The following is a 22,247-nucleotide window of genomic DNA, read 5'->3' on the forward strand; positions in this document are numbered from 1 at the left end:
CCATATCAAGAGTATATGAGAGGAATGGAACAAATGGATGAAACCCAACATGAATTCATGCTGAAGGGAGCTTTAAATCAACCTATAATAAAACAAGTCCATCAGTGGATAAAACAGTCATCATCTAGAGTGGGAGAAGGCATTACTGTTAAATCTTTCAATAGGTGCGGCATGAGTAATGCTTTTGATGGCAGTGAAGACCATCTTACATATGAAGAGACAATGATGATGACAAAGAGCGAGAGGAGGAGGAGGCGGAGGAGGAGAAAGTTCAGATGATGATTTGCAGAGATTTTAAAGGCAAATTCAGTTTATAAACTAAAAAGTTTTTTTAGACTGAGCTTTGCAACCTAATAACAAAACAGGTAAATTATTTTTGTAACTGCTTAAAAATTAAGGTGTGTCTTATAGCCCATAGCATCTTGTAGTACATAAAACACAGTAAGTTAAGATTTAGGATTTTATTATGGATTTATATGTAGTTCTGATTTCTTTATCTTACTTAGTTTTGCTGAGTGTTTTCCTTTCTGGGCCTGGTGCAAGTAAATGCGGTGGAAAATACGTGGGTAAGAGCAAACAGCAACCTACAATGTCCGTATTTAGACACATGAGCTGTTTGTGCATTGGATATCAGTTAAGGGTGTAGGCAGCCCTGAAGCAGACATGCTTACACGAATTGTACATGCTTGAATTATAAGAGGTACTTACATTAATACAATTTCATTGGTAATAGGATAGCATACAATCACAAGATTTGGTGTGGCAGTATACCAGGATGTTATACTGTGAGGATTTGATGTAAGTCTGACAGATTTGTATACATACAACAACATAAACATTCAAATGTTAGACAGTCTGACTATGTATGTGTAACATGGTACTGCACTATGAAAAAGAAGGATAAACTGTAGTTGTGGATACGAAAAATCAATTGTGAATTGCATTTACTTGCAAACAGCAACTCTGATGTCAAAGGGACAACTTCTATGATGTATAAGTGATGGAAGCACTGCAGTCCAACACATATCCTAGTGCCATGAAGAGAGGCTCTGCATTCCACATGTGAACTGAAGTAAAGTTTCACTAAAACACAGCAAACTTTCACGGTGCAACAACACAGCTGCATATCCCCATTGTTACTGTAAAACTGCATGTGTTTGACATTTTGAAACTTGATATACCTGAATGGTCAGCGCGTTGGAATGCAACGCACCAGGGGCCGGATTCGATTCCCGGCTGGGGTAGGAGATTTTTTTCCCCTCAGCGACTGGGTGTTGTGTTGTCCTCATCATCATTTCATCCTCACTGTCGACACGCAAATTGCCAAATGTGGTGTTGCCCTCAATAAGACTTGCAATTGGCGGCTGAACTTCCCGCCTGAGAACTCCCGTCCACTGACGCCATACGATCATTACCATTTTTTAAATTTGATAATATACATGTGTACCAAGACTACAATTACCTTATTATACAGACACCATGTGTGTGCATGTGTAGCAGTGATGGACAGTGATATACAACTGTAATTGTAGGATATATGATAAGTAGCCTATGTAAGACTACATCATCTATGACAAGATCAAATATATTGTCTGCTTTATGAAACTTGTTTTGTCACTGGGTGTGGCTGCACAATTTTACTCAGTGGATTATTGGTTTGTGGGATTAAAGGGACCAGACTGCTATGGTCATCGGTCCCTTTTTCCAAATACTAAAAACACCCACAGAGAATAAAACGATTAACGGATTAGATCACAGGCAACACAGAACAAGAGAAACTTAGACAAAGACCAGACAAGACAAACTAAAATCACACAGAGTGTGACGGTGGTTGGCCGACCATTTTTTAAAAAAAAAAAAAAAAAAGGGGGAAGAAGAAGAAGAAGAAGAAGAAGAAGAAGAAGAAGAAGAAAGAAAGAAAGAAGGAAAAGCCAACCACCGAGAAACACATTAAAAACTCAGACTAAAATCGTAGGCCAAAGGCCAGAATCAACACAAAAGGACATAACAAACACTCAGATTAAACGATAAAAACCCCCTGCCCGAATAAAACGTAAAACTAAGCCAGCCATAGCAGGGTCATCAGTTAAAAGGGCAGGGAGCGTATCAGGCAGCGCAAATGTCTGCCTGACCACAGCTAAAAGGGGGCAGGCCAACAAAATGTGGGCCACTGTCAAAGCCGCCCCACAGCGACATAGAGGAGGGTCCTCCCGGCGCAGTAAATAACTGTGTGTCAGCCAGGAGTGGCCAATGCGGAGCCGGCAAAGGCTACTGAGTCCCTGCGAGTAGCTCGCAGGGATGACCGCCACACAGCTGTCGTCTCCTTGACAGCACGGAGTTTATTACGCGTGGTCGGTGCGTGCCATTCATCATCCCATAGTGCAAAAACTTAGCGGTGTAAGACTGCCCTCAAATCAGTCTCTGGGAGGCCAACATCCAGAGATGGTTTACTGGTGGCCTCTTTCGCCAGGTGGTCAACATGTTCATTGCCCGGGATACCGACATGACCTGGGGTCCACACAAAGACCACAGAGCGGCCGCAACGGGCAAGAGTATGCAGGGACTCCTGGATAGCCATCACCAGGCGAGAACGAGGGAAACACTGGTCGAGAGCTTGTAAACCGCTCAGGGAATCACTACAGATAACGAAGGACTCACCTGAGCAGGAGCGGATATACTCTAGGGCTCGAAAGATGGTGACCAGCTCAGCAGTGTAAACGCTGCAGCCAGCCGACAAGGAAAGTTGTTCGGAATGGTCCCCTAGAGTTAGCGCATAACCGACATGACCAGCAACCATCGAACCGTCAGTGTATACAACGCCAGAGCCCTGATACATGGCCAGGATGGAATAAAAGCAGCGGCAGAAGGCCTCGGGAGGGACTGAGGCCTTCGGGCCCTGTGCCAATTCCAGCTGAAGGCGAGGGCGAGGCACACACCACGGGGGTGTACGCAGAGGTGCCCGGAAAGGAGGCAGAAGAGGTAAGGCCCCAAGCCCGGAGAGAACCTCTCGAACGCGGACCGCGATCGTACATCCAGCTCTGGGCCGACGTTCTGGAAGATGGACATGTGACTGTGGGAATGGGAGCCGATAGTTAGGATGCCCGGGCAAGCTGAAAACATGGGCAACATAAGCGGCCAGCAAACGTTGGCGCCGTACCCACAGCGGAGGGACACCTGCCTCCACTAGTATACTGTCCACAGGGCTGGTACGGAAAGCACCAGTGGCAAGGCATATCCCGCTGTGGAGGATTGGGTCCAGCACCCACAACGCAGATGGGGATGCTGAGCCATAAGCCAGGCTCCCATAATCCAGACAAGACTGGATTAACGCCTGGTAGAGCCATAACAGGGTAGGTCGGTCGGCGCCCCAGCGGGTGTGGCTCAAGCATCACAGAGCATTTAGATGCCGCCAACACATCTGTTTAAGCTGCCGAATATGAGGCAGCCAAGTCAACCGAGCATCAAAGACCACCCCCAAAAACCTATGTGACTCCACCACTACAAGGAGTTCGCCATCAAGATAAAGCTGCGGCTCCAGGTGGACAGTGCGTCGCCGGCAGAAATGCATAACGCAGGTCTTGGCTGCCAAACTGGAACCCATGAGCTACAGCCCAAGACTGAACTTTACGGATAGCGCCCTGTAGCTGACGTTAAGCAGCTGCAATGCCAATAGAGCTGTAGTAAAGGCAGAAGTCATCAGCATACAAGGACGCTGAGACAGATGTTCCCACCACCGCAGCGAGCCCGTTAATGGCTATTAAAAACAGGCAGACACTTAAAACAGAACCCTGTGGCACACCGTTCTCCTGGACTTGGGAGGAACTACGGGAGGCCGCGACTTGCACGCATCGGCAGAGGGCCCTGAAGACCCCATCCATGAAGCGTAGGAAGGATGTGATGACGCCATGTTGTATCGTACGCCTTCCGCATATTGAAAAAGACAGCGACCAGGTGCTGACGGCGGGCAAAGGCAGTACGGATGGCCAACTCCAGGCTCACCAGATTGTCGGCGGCGGAGCGGCCTTTACGGAACCCACCCTGAGACGGAGCGAGAAGGCCCCGCGACTCCAGTACCCAGTTCAAGCACCGGCTCACCAACCGTTCAAGCAACTTGCAAAGAACGTTGGTGAGGCTAATGGGACGGTAGCTGTCCACCTCCAAAGGCTTCTTCCCAGGTTTCAGAATGGGGATAACAATACTTTCCCGCCACTGCGATGGAAACTCACCCTCGACCCAAATACGGTTGTAAAGGTCGAGGAGCCGTCGCTGGCAGTCCACTGAAAGGTGTTTCAGCATCTGACAGTGGATGGTATCTGGCCTACGAGCGGTATCAGGGGAAGCGGCTAGGGCACTGCGAAATTCCCACTCACTGAATGGAACATTGTACGATTCTGGATGGTGGGTGCAAAACGAAAGGCTCTGACGTTCCATCCGTGGAAGGCCAGTGGGTAATTGGAAGAAGCGGAACTCAGAGCAAAATGCTCTGCCAAGCTGTTGGCAATTTCGTCGGAGTCTGTACAAACTGCTCCATTCAGTGAGAGCGCAGGGACACTGACAGGGGTCCGATAGCTATAGAAGCGTCGGATCTTGGCCCAGACCTGCGATGGAGAGACATGGAGGCCAATGGTGGACACATACCGCTCCCAGCACTCCTGCTTGCTTTGGCGAATAAGGCGGCGGGCCCGCGCACGCAGCCGTTTGAAGGTGATGAGGTGTTCAATGCAGGGATGTCGCTTGTGACGCTGTAGCGCCTGCCGGTGATCTTTAATCGCCTCAGCGATCTCAGGCGACCACCAAGGCACAGTCCTCCTCCCAGGGGACCCAGAAGAACGGGGAATGGAAGATTCTGCGGCAGTAACAATGACGGTGGTGACGGAGTGAACCAACGCACCAATGCCGGCACTAGAGAGAGGCTCAATAGAGGCAGTGGAGGAAAACAAGTCCCAGTCAGCCTTATTCATAGCCCATCTGCTGGGGCACCCAGAAGAGTGACGCGGTGGCAGTGACAGAAAGATCGGAAAGTGGTCACTGCCACACAGGTCGTCATGCACTCTCCATTGGACAGACGGTAAGAGGCTAGTGCTACAGATCGAAAGGTCAATGGCGGAGTATGTGCCATGCGCCACACTGAAGTGTGTGAAGGCACCATCATTTAAAATCGAGAGATTGAGCTGCGCCAATAAATGCTCAACGGTGGCGCCTCGACCTGTTGCCACTGACCCACCCCACAGAGGGTTATGGGCGTTGAAGTCGCCCAGTAACAAGAAAGATGGCGGCAATTGGGCTATCAGCGCAGCCAGGACATGCTGTGCGACATCACCATCCGGTGGCAGGTAAAGGCTGCAGACGGTAACAGCCTGTGGCGTCCACACCCGAACAGCGACAGCCTCTAAAGCTGCTTGTAGAGGGACAGACTCGTTGTGAAGAGAGTTAAGGACATAAATGCAGACGCCACCAGACACCCTTTCATAAGCTGCCCGGTTCTTATAATAACCCCGATAGCCACGGAGGGCGGGGGTTCGCATTGCTGGAAACCAAGTTTTCTGAAGAACAATGCAGAAGAAAGGGTGAAGGCTGATAAGTTGGCAGAGCTCAGCTAGATGGTGGAAGAAACCGCTGCAGTTCCACTGGAGGATGGTATTGTCCATGTCTGAGAAAGGCGTGATGGGACTGGGATGGCAGATTACGCCACTGGGTCACCTGCTGTCCCCAATTGAGCACCTGTGCTAGTACTATCCATGGTGTCTGAGAGACCAGCGAGATCGAGGTCCTCAGCGGACGCCAGAATCTCCACCTCGTCCTCAGACGCAGAGCTTGTAGCAAGCGGTGGGACAGGTGCCACCGCAATGTCGTTAGTCTTGGGGACTTTCGTCTTCTTCTGCTTCTCTCGCTTTGCCTTCAGTTGTTCAGACTTGGAGGGCTTCACTGGGTCAGTCTCAGGGACGTACGACGACTGTGAGGCCCTACGACCAGGGACCGCTGGTTGGTTCAGCCACTTGCGGGTGTCCGCTTTTCCGCTGGTCGGAATTTGCGAAGGAAGGTCCCCAAGGGACCCCTTCCTGGCGAGAGTAGCCGAATAAGTCTTACTCTTCTTCGGCTGGGAAGGGGGAACTGATGTCCCCGATGGTTGGGGGGGGTGTTGCTCCTGAAGGAGATGGAGCAGGAGCAACAGGGAGTGAAGTGCCCACAACCAAGGGGGCCGGTGGATTCTGACAGATCTTAGAGCCAACGATACGGGACGATGGGAGAACCGTTGTTGCAGCAGCGGCGTAGGTCGACGTCGTTGCCACAGGATGGAGCCGCTCATACTTCCGTTTAGCCTCGGTGTAGATCAGGCGGTCCAGGGTCTTATATTCCATTATCTTTCGTTCCTTCTGAAATATCCTACAGTCCGGCGAGCAGGGGGAATGGTGTTCTCCGCAGTTAACACAGATGGGAGGCAGAGCACATGGAGTATTGGAGTGCGAAGGAAGTCCACAATCTCGACATGTGATGCCGGAAGTACAGCAAGATGACAGCGGTAAACCATCACCTTGACCTTTTCGGGTAAAACATCATCTTCGAAGACCAAGATGAAGGCACCGGTGGCTACCTGATTATCCCTCGGACCCCGACGGACGCGCCGGACGAAGTGAACACCTCATCGTTCTACATTGGCGCGTAGTTCATCGTCGGACTGCAGAAGAAGATCCCTGTGGAATATAATACCCTGGACCGTGTTTAAACGCTTATGGGGAGTGATGGTGACGGAAACATCCCCCAACTTGTCGCAAGTGAGCAACCTCCGTGACTGGGCAGAGGATGCTGTTTTGATGAGAACTGACCCAGAGCGCATTTTGGACAAGCCCTTCACCTCCCCGAACTTGTCCTCTAAATGCTCCACAAAAAACTGGGGCTTGGTCGACATAAATGATTCCCCATCAACTCGCGTACACACGAAGTACCGGGGTGAATAATCTCCACTGCCTTCTTTGGACAAACGTTCCTCCCATGGAGTGGCCAGGGAGGGAAATGATCTCTGATCAAATTTCTTTCCATTGAGGTTAGACCTCGATCGCTTAGAGACTGCTGGTGGAGGCCCACCAGCGAGAGATGATGTACCACGCTTCATTGTGGGTCATTCGCCCTGATGCCACCACTTCGACCAGGGGCTCTCCCCAAGGGCGCCACCCAGCCGCAGCAAAGACCACCAGGAGGGTACATGATGACCCCACCACAACGGACTGGCTACCGTGCTGGTTGTCGGGTGTCGAAATATCCATGTACATCAGGAGGTCAAAGATGGAAGTGCACAATGGAGGGAATGTATGCTATCCGGAACACACTGCAGCGGATGTGGCCGGAAGCTCGATTTAAGTCCAACTCCATGAAAATATCAGGTGTGCCAGATCTTAGGGCAAGATGGATTTAAGATGCACCATGTAAGGTGTCCTTCCCCAAATGGTACGCACAAACGGAAACTTTGGAAAGGTAGCGGTCAAACCCCTTAGGGGATCATCACATTAAAGGCCAAAACAGATGAGACTCCTTTTAGTCGCCTCTTACGACAGGCAGGAATACCTATTCTTACCCCCGAACCCACAGGGGGGTCAGTGGATTATTAACTGGTTGCTATTCATTTCATATTCTTTAGTATGGCCAAGTTCTTTTTATCATTTATGTAATTGGGGACTTATTAATTTTGGTTGATTGAGGACTATGGTTATAGGTTTCTTCTTCTTCTTCTTCTTCTTCTTCTTCTTCTTCCTTGAAGAAAAATCAGTTTGCTTTCATCTTACTGTTCATATTGTATTGCACAGCCAATCTATGTCGAAAAGTTTATCCGGCTCAGTTTTAACTATGTCTCACCATTCGATCTAGGGGAACACCACCCATCAATTCGCGTTATCATCACATGAATTATTACACACAAGCATCGAGAACAAATATATAATAATACCTCCCTGGAGGTAGGTGGGAAAAAAAAGGCAATAGTTAATTAACAACAGGAGGCAGAGGTTTGTTCTCGTACTAAAACATCATACTCTATTCCAAACTAGAATATTGTGAATGAGGAAGAAATGATCTATGTTATAGTTTATTGCATCATCATGATAGAAGTTATCTTCTCATTAAACCAGTTTATTGTCTGTCACCTTGTGACTTAACATACATCGATTTGAACCTATGGCGTCTTCTGATATGACTCATTGGTTGCTAAGAAGTATTATAATCAGCAAATTTATTTTAAATTCTCACTTCTGTTCTTCCTGGTTTCTTGACCAACATATACTAAAGGTACATGTATCTGTACAGGGATAAAAGTGTCTATCTGTTAAATGTTATTCGCACGTACTATGTTCCTATTACATTTCTTCATTAATCAAATTATTTACCACAGAAATAAGTAAATTTAAATGCCATGGAACGGCAAGATCTTTATACGATTTATAGTGTGCTGTGTACGTGTGTCCTTATCTGGAAAGGCAAGTGCTACTAGACACTACAAGCTCAGATTAATAATGGTAAAGAAATGAACCTGCACATTTATGATCTATTTCAGAGATTACTTTTTACAACAACTAATAAATAAATTACTTTTCATTTTTCCCACATGATGCCATATAAGACAGGCAGTTATAATAACTGATATTTCTAGTTTACCTGTTAGCTACAAATAATCTCAGTACATGTCATGGGTATAAAATATAGTATACTTATTAGGGGAATTAATTGCTGTACATCATAAGCATAAAAATCCTTACTAGTATGTTATACACTGAACTTTAAAAATTTAGCATGACGATCTTTTTTAATATCTATATTTATCAATAAACAAGCAAACAAACAAACCAACAAAAACAAATAAAAACTGGTTTTATCTTTGTAGAAAGACCTCACATTTTACCAATGAAGCTATCGAACACAGAACACAATGAGAAGACAGCTTTTGCCAAAATAATAATAATAATAATAATAATAATAATAATAATAATAATAAATGATAATTAATTAATTAATTAAATAAAATAAAAATTGAAAGGTTCATCCACATTGCGTAACTTAAGCAACTATTAACTAAATGCAATACATTCATTTTAAATATTTTAAACTAAAAGGAGCAGGCAGAAGAGAGCGAGAAATGAAGTTAGTAAAACTAAAGCATACTTTGACTACCAAAGGAAGAAGGCCATTACAACTCGATTATATTCTTTTTTTTCTGCAGGCAAAAATAAAAATAAATAAATAAATAAACCCAATAAATAAATACATGATTATCATGGAGCAAGGAATTCACATCACATATGAGAATCACTTCTTTTTTTTTATGGTTTTAGGGCGCACAACTACAGTGGTCATTAGCGCCCAGACTAAATTATGAAGGCACTGCGAGGCACAACGTTAAAACAGCAACTAAAAAGGACAACACTATAAAAGGCACATTACCAGGCAAGGGATTAAAAGAAAACAGCATAATCAAATGTCCTTAGACAGGTTTGTCAAGTGGATAAAACAAAGAACGCGAGCAGCTGCTCCTGGGTCATACGCTAAAATTTCATCCAGATTACATGGCAGGCCAAGATCAATGCGCAGCGTATTAAAATTCAGACAGGAAGCTTATTTTCAGTAAGCGTAGACTAATCGGCATCCCACAGCGATAAAATGCAGTGACAAATGACCCTGCTAAAATCAGATGAAGGGACACAACATGAAGCTGTCCGAGGCTGTAGGACCGCAGCCTTGGCCGCGGCATCTGCAGCTTTGTTCCCAGGGATACCGACATGGCCAGAAACCCACATAAAGGTAACCGGAGAACCGTCGTCCGCCAGCTGCTGAAGAGAGCGTTGGAACCGGTGCACGAAAGGGTGAACTGGATACGGATCACTGAGGCTCTGGATGGCGCTCAGGGAATCAGAGCAGATGACATAAGCAGAATGTCGGTGGCAGTGGATGTAAGAACAGACTGATAGAGGGCAAATAGCTCAGCTGTGAAGACCAAACAATGGCCATGGAGCCGGTATTTTAAACTGCGTGCCCCAACAATAAAAGAACGCCCGACACCGTCATTGGTCTTAGAGCCATCTGTATAAATGAAGACCGTCTTAATGAACTGCAAACGAAATTCGACAAACCGCGAGCGGTATACCAAAGCTGGGGTAACCTCCTTTGGGAGTGAGCTGAGGTCAAGGTGAATGTGAACCTGAGCCTGGAGCCAAGGGGGATTTTGGCTCTCGCCCACTCTAAAGGCTGCAGGGAGTGGAAAATCAAGTTGCTGAAGGAGGCAATGAAAGCGAACTCCAGTGGGTAGCAGGGTAGATACATACAACCCTTATTGACGGTCGAGAAAGTCATCAAAAAAGGAACGATAAGACGGGTGGTCGGGCATTGATAATACCCAACAGGCATACCGACAAAGCAGTATATCGCGCCGGTAGGTTAGTGGCAATTCACCGGCTTCAGCATGAAGGCTCTCGATGGGACTAGTATAGAATGCTCCAATCACAAGACGTAACCCCCGATGTTGTACAGAGATGAGGCGGCGTAAGATGCACGGCCGTGCAGAGGACTATACAAAGCTCCCATAATCCAGCTTTGAGCGGACGATCAACCAACATAGGCAAAGAAGAACGGTTCGATCCACTCCCCACGACATACCGCTGAGAACACGGAGGACATTTAGGGAACGGGTACAACAGGCAGCCAAATATGACACATGTGGAGACCAGCTAAGTTTCCTGCCAAATGTAAGACCTAAAAATGTTGTTGTCTCCACAAATGGGAGAGCAACGGGACTGAGATGTAAGGATGGTCAGAGAAACTCTTTGTAGCACCAGAGGTTAATACAGACAGTCTTCTCAACAGAAAAATGGAAGCCATTGGCGACACTCCAGGAGTAAAGACGGTCAAGACAATGCTGAAGACAGCGCTCCAGGAAACATGTACACTGCACGCTGCAGTAGATGGTAAAATCGTCCACGAAAAGTGAGCCTGATACATCAGCTGGGAGGCAATCCATTATTGGATTGATCGCTATGGCGAAGAGAGCAACGCTCAAAACTGAGCCCTGTGGTACCCCATTCTTCTGGCGAAAGGCATCGGACAGGACAGAACCCACACGTACCCTGAACTTTCGATCCGTTAAAAATGCACGAATAAAAAGAGGGAGGTGACCGCGAAGCCCCCATGTATGCATGGTGCGGAGAATGCCCGCCCTCCGACAGGTGTCGTAAGCCTTCTCCAATTCAAAGAACCCAGCCACTGTCTGGCGCTTCCGCAAGAAGTTATTCATAATGAAGGTCGACAAGGTAACCAGATGGTCAACAGCAGAGCGGCGCCTACGAAATCCACATTTTACATTGGTAAGTAGGCATCGAGATTCGAGCAGCCAAACCAAACGAGACTTAACCATTCGTTCCATGACCTTACAGACACAGCTGGTAAGGGAAATGGGTCGATAACTGGAAGGCAAGTGCTTGTCCTTCCCCAGCTTAGGAATCGGGACAACAATAGATTCGCACCAGCATGTGGGAATATGACCCTCAATCCAGATGCAATTATAAGTACAAAGAAGAAAACCTTTACTCGCAGGAGAAAGGTTCTTCAGCGTCTGAATATGAATAGAATCAGGCCCCGGAGCGGAGGACCGTGACCGGGCAAGTGCACTTTCGAGTTCTCGCATGGTGAATGAGGCATTATAACTTTCATGATTCGAGGAGCGGAAGTTAGGTGGCCTTGCCTCCTCTGCCTGTTTTCGGGGGAGGAAGGCAGGGTGGTAATGAGCGGAGCTCGAAACCTCTGCGAAAAATCGGCCAAAGGCATTGGAGACATCCTCAGGGGCCACAAGGACATCATTCGCGACCTTCAAGCCAGAAACTGGTGAGTAGGGTGGCGTTTAAAAGTGCGTAAAGCATGTCGACGAGCACGTATAGCATCTCTACATGCTGCAGTCCACCAGGGGACCGGTACGCGACATGGAGAAGAAGTAGTATGAGGGATGGAATATTCAGCAGCAGTGAGAATGACTTCCGTGAGGTGTGCGACCTGACTATCGCAGCTTGCGAAGTTTTGATCCTGAAATGTCACCATGGAAGAGAAGAGCCCCCAGTCTGCTTTGGAGACGTTCCAACTAGTGGAGCATGCAGATGGGGTATGATGCAGGAGATGGATAACACAAGGGAAGTGGTCGCTCGAATACATATAAGAAAGAGCGTACCACTCAAACCGACGTGCAAGTTGGGTAGCACGTATAGAGAGGTCTAAATGGGAATAGGTGTGAGTTGTGTCCGAAAGAAAAGTAGGGGCGCCAGTATTGAGGCAGACAAGACTGAGGTGATTGAAAAGGTCTGCAAACAGGGAGCCTCTCGGGCAGGATGCTGGAGAGCCCCAAAGGGGATGGTGGGCATTGAAGTCTCCAGTCAACAAAAGTGGTGCAGGTAGCTGAGCAATAATTTGCATCATGTCTGCCCTAGTAATGGCAGACGACGATGGAGTGTAAACAGTAGAAATGGAAAATGTGAACGTGGGGAGAGTAATTCGGACAGCAACTACCTGTAGATCGGTGTGCAATGTGATGGGATCGTAGTAGATATCATCCTGGACCAGCAACGTAGCACCTCCATGAGCCAGAATTCCTGCCACAGGGGGTAGGTCAAAACGCACAGAGGTATAGTGTGCCAAGTCAATACAAGCGCATGGGCGTAGCTTCGTTTCCTGGAGAGCTACGATGAGCGGACAGTGCAAGCATAGCAGCAACTGTAAGTCCTCTCGGTTGGAGTGAATGCCGTGAATATGCCATCGTGAGAAGAAAAAGGAGAAGCAAGAAGGGGTCACCTCGAAGGCCGCTGAGGGACTGGCTTCGAGCGAGCACTGCTGCCGCTATCAATAGGCGGAGAGTCATCGTCCATTTTTTCAATAGGTTCATCGGCCACCATGTTAAGATGGTCGGGAGGGGGAGCTTCCTCCGCCGGTGAACGGCCAGATGTTCGGCTACCAGCGGTGCGGCCAGGCGAAATGGATGACGGCCTGGGGCAGCAACCGCTGGGTGGCGCAGGTGGCGGAGAAGGAGAACTTTTCTTCCTATGAGCCTTCTTGGAAGGTCGTTTAGTCGAAGTACTGGTCGATGGCTGGGAGTTCGGGATACGTAAGAAGTCTTCACTGGACAGTTCCTTCTTGAAGGCCCGTACATCTGACTTCTGAGTCTTAGTCTTGGCAGAAGCTGATGAAGGTGCTTGTGTCTTAGGGGTGAGGGGAGGAAGAGGAGACGCTGACTGGGCGATCTTAGCACTGGCCAAATGGATTACCGTAGCGCTAAAGGTCAGATCGCATGTCTACGTCGATACCTCCCTGGTAGGCCGAGGAGAGGCAAGGAAGGCACTGTATTTCCCTGCTGGGAGCAGCGTGGGCTTCCTACTAGCAAAAAGCTTGAGAGCAGCCGAGGTGGACACTTTCTCTTTGACCCCAATTTCCTGTATACAGCGTTCATCCTTGTAGATGGGACAGTCGTGAGAGGACACCGCATGGTCACCTTGACAGTTCATGCAATGAGGAGACACATGTGGACAGTCACCCTCATGGGCGTCCCTGCCACAAGTGACGCATCTAGCCGCATTAGAACAAGACTGGCGGGTGTAGTTAAAACCCCGACACTGGTAGCAGCGCGTAGGTGTCCGGACATAGGAGCGAACAGAAATAACCTCAAAGCCCGCTTTGATGCGCTACGGCAGCTGAACCCTATCAAAGGTCAAGAAAATTGTCCAGGTCGGTACAAGGTCATTGTCAACCTTTTTCATGACCCTATGGACAGCCGTCACGCCCTGCTCAGCGAGGAAAGACTGAATCTCCTTGTCAGTCAATCCGTCGAGTGATCTAGTAAATACCACACCACGCAACGAATTCGAAGTGCGGTGAGCCTCCACCTGGACAGGGAGCGTGTACACGAGTGTGGCCTGTAGGAGTTTTTGTGCCTGAAAGGCGCTCTCAGTTTCCAACAACAAGGTACTGTTATGCATCCTGGTACAAGACTTGACAGGTCCGGCTATGGCATCTACGCCCTTCTGAATAAGGAAAGGGTTGACAGATGAAAAATCCTTTCCGTCCTCAGATCTAGAAACTACGACGAACTTTGGGGCAGGCAGTAGTACTTTTGTCACTGGTGGCTGGTCAAGTTTCCGTTTTTGGGCAGAAGTCGAGAGAGAAGAAGAAGAGAAATCCATTGCGGATGAATCCCCCATGATTGCCAGCGTCTCCGATGGTGCGCTCCTTCCTTGTGAGGACCCTCTCAGAGGGCGCTCCCGCCTTACGTGAATGTTTACACCTCAGGTCACACCTCCCAAGAAATGGAGGGAGGGGCCAATCGGCATGGTCGGAAGGTGTCAGCTCGGGCAATCACCCCTCCCCGGGCCAGGCCTTTACCAGGGGGTACACACGGGCCCTATTTGTCTACTCAGAGCGGGGAATTACACTTTACCCCGTCACTGGCTACACGTGCGAACGCATGGGTCGGCCTTCAGGCCCACACAAGGAGGAAAAAAGAATAGGGAAAAAAAGGAGAGGGAGGGAGAGAAAGGACAGACTGTCTCAAACGCCGAGGCGGAGACCATAGGGTGGGCAAGAAGGCTAGGGAAAAAGGAAGGAAGACAGTGGGAGAGGGAGAAGGACAAAGAAAGGAAACAAACAAAGGAAGGAAGAAACCGGAATAAGCGAAAAACCAAAATGACCACAAATGTAAGTTGTTGAACCGGCTGTCCCCGGACGCAGGCACAAACCATCCCCTTGACGGAGAGGGTCTCCTTTTGGTCGCTTCTTACGACAGGCAGGAATACCTCGGGCCTATTCTTACCCCGGACCCGCAGGGGGCGAAAATCACTTGGTATGGCTGGGCAATTCAGTTAAAGTCCATGTTTGAAACTGAATGTGAGTGGATGCCACAGGTCCAAGCAGAAGTAAGGAGAATGTACCTATAAAACACACACACACACACACACACACACACACACACACACACACACACACTCATAAAATATAACAATAAACATCAAACCACAATATTTCAGAACTAGAAGTCTCCTACCACCAGCCACTATAAAGAAAGACAGAAAGAAATCAATTCATTCATGTGTTTGCATCAACAGGTCTACATCACGATGAGGTAGAAACCCTTTACAAAGAGTTGCAGAAGCTGATAAACAAAAACAAATCACACTAAAAGATGGCAAAAGGGTATTCTAATTCACAAGTAGAACAACACCAAAGAAAAATAATTCAGTGGAGAATTTTGGATATTATAGCAGAGACAACACAAGTCATGCATTAGGTGTTGTTTCTTAACATATTCAGAAAAAAAGGCAAAATGAAAACAGATGACAATTACTAAATGGATGTTGTTGTTGTTGTCTTCAGTCCATAGACTGGTTTGATGCAGCTCTCCAAGCTACTCTACCCTGCACGAGCTTCTTCATCTCTGAGTAACTACTGCAACCTAAATTGTTCTGAATCTGCTTAGTATATTCATCTCTTGGTCTCCCTCTACGATTCTTACACTCCGCGCTTCCCTCCAATACTAAATTGGTGATCCCTTGATGCCTCAGAATGTGTTCTACCAATCGATCCCTTCTTCTAGTCAAGTTGTGCCACAAATTCTTCTTCTCCCCAATTCTATTCAGTACCTCCTCATTAGTTACATGATCTACCCATCTTATCTTCAGCAATCTTCTGTAGCACATTTTGAAAGCTTCTATTCTCTTCTTGTCTAAACTACTTATTGTCCATGTTTCACTTCCATACATTGCAACACCCCATACAAATACTTTCAGAAAAGACTTCCTGACACTTAAATCTATACACAATCTTAACAAATTTCTCTTCTTCAGAAATGCTTTCCTTGCTATAGCCACTCTAAATTTTATATCCTCTCTACTTCGACCATCATCAGTTATTTTGCTCTCCAAATAACAAAACTTGTCTACTACTTTAAATGTCTGATTTCCTAATCTGATTCCCCCAGTATCACCTGATATAATTCAATTACATTCCATTATCCTTGTTTAGCTTTTGTTGATGTTCATCTTACATTCTCCTTTCAAGACACTGTCCATTCCATTCAACTACTCTTCCAGGTCCTTTGCCGTCTCTGATACAATTACGATGTCATCGGCAAACCTCAAGGTTTTTATTTCTTCTCCATGGATTTTAATTCATACTCCAAATTTTTCTTTTGTTTCCTTTGCTGCTTGCTCAATATCCAGATTGAACAACATCGGGGATAGGCTACAACCCTGACTTACTCCCTTCTCAACCACTGCTTGCCTTTCATGCCCCTTGACTCATAACTCCCATTTGTTTTTTGTACAAATTGTAAATAGTCTTTCGCTCCCCGTATTTTACCCCTGCTACCTTCAGAATTTTAAAGAGAGTTTTAAAGGGAGAGTATGGATATGGACATGAAATGACTATATTTGATCAAACAAAACAGACATTTTAGAGAATTCAACAATTTTTAATCACTTTAGAAACATGTGTGGCGCTAGATACAAAGTTAGGAGGAAACGCATCAGGCAGGACATCACAAATACACATTAGGACTCTTCAATTCTTTAAAGTTTGGGCAGGAATACCAGGTCAAATTAAGCACCAGTTCAGTGCCATGGAAAAGGGAGGTTATTTGGATACAGACAACAGGGATAATTATTTAACATAGGAACTTAGGCAAATAGAAAAAGATGTTGCAGGCATAAAAAAGTGAAGAAAAGCAAATCTCAAATAGTCCAAATCAACTGATTAAGAGATTATGAGTTTCAAGAAAACAGCTAAAGGAATACGACCAAATTTGCTAAATTAAATAAAACTGGATATTTAAGTGGATACAGCACAATGTACCAATTTGTAAGTCATGAACTAAACATAGATTGGAGCACAAAATAAAAGTTACCACTTCACCTGAGATTCACAGATTCTGAGAAAGTTGTAGCCAAGGTTTCAAATAAATTTCTATTAACAACCTTAGAGAAACAAGATATCAATTAAATCTGCCTCAAGATACTGAGGAATAAATATATCAATGCCAAACCTTAAGTGAGTCTTCATCAGGATAGTGAGGAAATCACAAGTGAGATAAGTCTAGCCTAGAAGATTGTACTTGCCTCACAGTTGTTCATAGAATAGGTGTGTAGATGTAGTACAGACAAATGTCAACAACTGATGGAAGAACATAATAGAGATATCCTGGGATAGAGTAATCTTTGAAATAAATTATAACAATACTAAACTGATGAATAACCCACATATACAACGCAGAATGGAAAATGATACAAATCAACAATGAAGTTCCACGAAAAGTTGAGTTCTTGTTTTTAGAGCAATGGGAGACGACAAGGTGGATACCAACATAAATAAGCAGAAAAGTAAAAAATGGCCTGGAGACCTTTTGGAAAATTAAATATAGGTTTCAAAACTAAACTTCTGATGATCCTGAAAAGTAAAGGTTATAATCAGTGCGTATTATCAGTTTTTATTTAAATACCGAGACCACTTAAAGGCTGAGGGTCACTGAACATTCAGTTAAGAGATGCACTACTAAAATAAACAAATGGCTCTGGGACCACACTGGAGAGGAAGACATAATTACAACTGTATTGAAAACATAACAGGGATGGATAGGACACAGTCAAGTAAACAGATGGTAGACAGACCGAGGAAGCTGTTTTCCAAATGCCAAGAGATAAGAAAGGACCAAATCAATAACCTATGGAAACACCAGGAACAAAACGGGTGTTTAAAACAGTGCATGGAGGAGACCTTCATCCAGTGGTGAATGTCAGATGGATAATGAAGAAGTCAATATTAACAGCAGATTATTGCTGTATTCCACATTGGTTCTGACATCTAATGCTCTGCGTATCAGTATTATCTAACACGGCACACATTTTTCTAGGTATCAAATGTTTGAAACCTGTACAAAACTGGTTTAGAAAGCTAGGACGAAAAAAGCAAAGACTGTAGAGAGATAACTAACTTCTAGGCTGAATAAGCTAAAGCATACCTTTCTGTACAGAAGCTTCATTACCCAGGCAACAAATTATTGTCACATGTTAATAAGGCTAGCTTTAATTTTTACACCAAAGTAACTTACCCAAGTAAAGCTTCGATGTGGTGTGCTCGTGGCTGTTTGAGCCGGCTGCTCAATAATCTTACAACCCTCACTCTTGTGATGTCATCCGGCGTAGTCAACAGATATATAATTTTAGAAGCCCACCGTGCCTGGTGAAAATAATTTGTGCAGTTTATACTTTATTTAACATTAATAATTAGCTAGTAATAATAATGCTTAGACCCTCTGCCCTCCGCCATACACCGTTGGGTGGCTTGCGGAGTATCAATGTAGATGTAGATGTAGATGAAATGAAAAAAAAAAAAAAAAAAAAAAAAGATTACTAATGTCTATGATTAACTACCCATCACAGTCAGCATACTTTCACAAAGAAGAATGTCTCTAAAAATAGTCTCAGTATGTTAGAATAAAGCAGTCTAATATTTTGAGAGAGGACAGCATGGACTGAAGCAAGAATAAATGCGTGAAAGCCACTGATGTTACATAATGCACACTTTGATTGCCACAGAGAGAGTGTTTTATGTTCCTAATGTAGTTTTCATTATGTTGGTAAATGTTGCACAAGAAGGACGTGAAGTATAATTTATACGTGTGGAAGAGTTCCGTTTGAACACCATTTTAAAGTAGTTTTGATCAAATAGATAAACAGTAATACTGTACCATCATAGATAACTTATTTTCAATTGAAATTCACTGAAAGTATGTTAATGTTTACGATATGAAGTCTACTCCTAAGTCTGCTCCTTCCTTTTAAACAAGTGTCAACCACTCCAAATGGCAGATGTGTTTTATTGGACCTCTACAATATTATTAGTTTAGAATGGAATAAACTGATGCTACACTGTTCATCTGCATGTTAGTGTAGAATGTGTCACTAAATAAGCTAAGTGTAAAATCAGTGCATTTTGCGCGTTTATTTACATATACAAGCCACCTTCCAGTTATTCCTTTATGCGAGACACTGTGCGTCATGTTACCTTCAAAATTCAAGATGCATTTTCCACATGAAGTGGACCAATCATAGGAATAATCCCAACAAGAAAAGCTCCAACTAGAATGAAATTCTGCACAGATGAAGCATGCACAATAAAACTAATCTGTGCAAAATCCAAGTTACAACTTACAAAAAATAAAAAAGTCATTGAACTACACAACAGTTTTTGCCAAATTTAAGAGGGCTTTAAAGCGAAACCAGTAGCACTTCAAAAGAGATATTTGGATCAAATGCGCATATTTTTATGCTCTGCACATTATTAATATTTCAAGGTTGTATCAGTCACTATTTTAGTGCTACATGGCATCAACATTGGGAAAAAACCAGTTGCAACAATCTAGCAATCATTTTTGTGACTGCAATAATTCATGATCAAACAAAGTGTGTCGACTGGTCTTTAGTAGTTCCATAAAGACATTACATGTTATCAATTCTAATTATATGAACCATTACTTGTAGGTGTTCTATAAGTTACGAAGGCTGTTCACCTTTACTCATCCTCATAATTTTGATGGACCCTCTCAAAGTAGTCTCCCGTGACTGTGATGCACTTTTCCTCCCAGCATTTCTGCCAGTTATCAAAAACATGCTGGAAAACATTTCTGAGAGGTCCTTCAAAATTGCCTCCGAGGCCTTCACTACTGCTTCTGATGATTGATAATGTCTCCCACGAAGACGTTTCTTCACGTTAGGGAATAGAAAAAAGTCACATGGAGCTAAATCCAGACTACAGGGAGGGTGAGGGATGCCCTTCATGTTGATTTTTGTAAGATATTCAGCAACAACATTCGCAATATGCGGCCGCACATTATCATGGTGTAGCATCCATCCTGCTTTATGGAAATGTAGTCTTTTGCACCTGATATGGACTTGCAATGTTTTCAGGACATCCCTGTAATATCGTCCAGTTAGTGATGTGTGTGCATTTACAACATGCTGATAAGCCATTCCATGAATACCAAAGAACGAGATAACCACAACTTTCCCAGCAGAAGCAACCACTTTTGCTTTTTAGCGGTTGGCGATGAAGGAGATTTCCACACTGAGCTTTGCTGTTTGCTCTCAGGATCAAAATGATGTAGCGAAGTTTCATCAGCAATGATTACATTTGAAAGAAACTCCAGATCTTCCTCTAACATCAACTTTAGCTGCACGCAGACTGGTACCCTAATGTCCTTTTGTTCGGAAATCAACAGTCTTCGAATCCATCGCGCACAAACACGTGTCGTGTAATTTTTCTGTCACCAATGTGTGGGTGGCACCCAACGAAATGTTCAATATTTTAGAAAGTGATGTTAAGGTAATTTGTCGATCCTCTCTCACAATGACAGCAGCAGTTTTGCTGTTTTCTTCTGTAAGAGCAGTAACTTGAGAACCGGGTCCACCATCCTTTGAAATTGATTGTCTCCCCTCTTTATACACTTTAAACCACCTTCAACCTGCTGTAGGGAAGAACAGACTTTCCATAGGCCTCCCGTAACAATGTATAGGCCTCAGCTGAAGATCTGTTGAGACAAAAGCAGAATTTCAAAGCCGCATGTTGTTCCTCACTTGTTACCTCCATGCAGTGGTAGGCGATACTGAACTTGTCCCACCTTGTCCGCCTCTGACAGGCGGGAACCAGTAGTCCCAACAATGAAACTACTACAGCGTGTTTGTTGCACATTAAGCTAACAGAATATCGTAAGATTAAATTTTAGCACAAGAAATTATGACATAAAAAAATTATGATCATTCTTTATTGAGCAGCCCTCGTATTAATAAATAGAACCCCTACCAAAAAAAAAATGCATCAAATTTGTGCATAGTTTGATGTCAAACATTATTACCTCCTACTTTCTTCATTTTTGTATTCCTAGAAAGAGCAGGTGATTTTTACTAGGAAAGATTACTTGTTCTGGAGGTCATCCAGACAAGGTTTACACAATGAGATTGAAAATACTACTGTCAAACATTTCAAGACAGTATATCTAAAAAGAAAGATGATGTGACTTACCATACGAAAGCGCTGGCACGTCGATAGACACACAAACAAACACAAACATACACACAAAATTCTAGCTTTCGCAACCAACGGTTGCCTCGTCAGGAAAGAGGGAAGGAGAGGGAAAGACGAAAGGATTTGGGTTTTAAGGGAGAGGGTAAGGAGTCATTCCAATCCCGGGAGCGGAAAGACTTACCTTAGGGGGAAAAAAAGGATGGGTATACACTCGCGCACACACACACACACACACACACACACACACACACACACACACACACACACACATCCATCCACACATATACAGACACAAGCAGACATTTGTAAAGGCAAAGAGTTTGGGCAGAGATGTCTGTCGAGGTGGAAGTACAGAGGCAAAGATGTTGTTGAAAGACAGGTGAGGTATGAGCCTTTACAAATGTCTGCTTGTGTCTGTATATGTGTGGATGGATATGTGTGAGTGTATACCCGTCCTTTTTTCCCCCTAAGGTAAGTCTTTCCGCTCCCGGGATTGGAATGACTCCTTACCCTCTCCCTTAAAACCCAAATCCTTTCGTCTTTCCCTCTCCTTCCCTCTTTCCTGACGAGGCAACCGTTGGTTGCGAAAGCTAGAATTTTGTGTGTATGTTTGTGTTTGTTTGTGTGTCTATCGACGTGCCAGCGCTTTCGTATGGTAAGTCACATCATCTTTCTTTTTAGATATATAACTTTTTTCCCCCCCCACATGGAATGTTTCCTTCTATTATATTCATTTCAAGACAGTAGTTATATTTAATGTTTGATACATCTTTTGTTATTTATAGGTGCTGTAATTTCTATATTTGCTAATGGTTTTGTTTTTTATCATTTAACTGAAAACATTCCAGTTGGCAAATTGACATTTGCAAGCCTGCATGCAGAAGGTCCACTGGCACTGGGCTTACCAGTCTGGCACGTTCCCCCACCCTGCAAACTGTCATTGTTGCTGCCTTGTGTAGATGTCTGAACCTTCACCTGTGACAGATTGTACTGTTGTACCATTTGCAATTTCAGCTAAATGTCATCAGTCTGCAACTGGCAATACTGGGAATATTTTGATGTTGGTTGATAATGCCCCAAGTTATCATTCACATTTTTCAGTTGAAAGAGAAAATAGGAACCCCCCACCAACACCACAAGCACAACTCCGCTGTGAGATGAAACACAGG

The 22,247-nt window shown here is 44.9% G+C and overlaps 1 protein-coding gene across 3 annotated transcripts in view; it reads right to left on the bottom strand.

The window, feature by feature from the left end:
- LOC124612406 (centromere protein I-like) overlaps window positions 1-22,247 on the bottom strand; it is a 367,802-nt gene that overhangs the window by 278,933 nt on the left and 66,622 nt on the right. For all 3 annotated transcript variants that reach the window (XM_047140617.1, XM_047140609.1, XM_047140600.1), the window contains exon 5: window positions 18,107-18,234. In XM_047140617.1, the coding sequence (XP_046996573.1) occupies window positions 18,107-18,234 (128 nt within the window). The remainder of the gene's footprint in view (window positions 1-18,106; window positions 18,235-22,247) is intronic.

The sequence above is a fragment of the Schistocerca americana genome, chromosome 1 (genome assembly GCF_021461395.2).
Source record: "Schistocerca americana isolate TAMUIC-IGC-003095 chromosome 1, iqSchAmer2.1, whole genome shotgun sequence".
Taxonomy (NCBI): domain Eukaryota; kingdom Metazoa; phylum Arthropoda; class Insecta; order Orthoptera; family Acrididae; genus Schistocerca; species Schistocerca americana.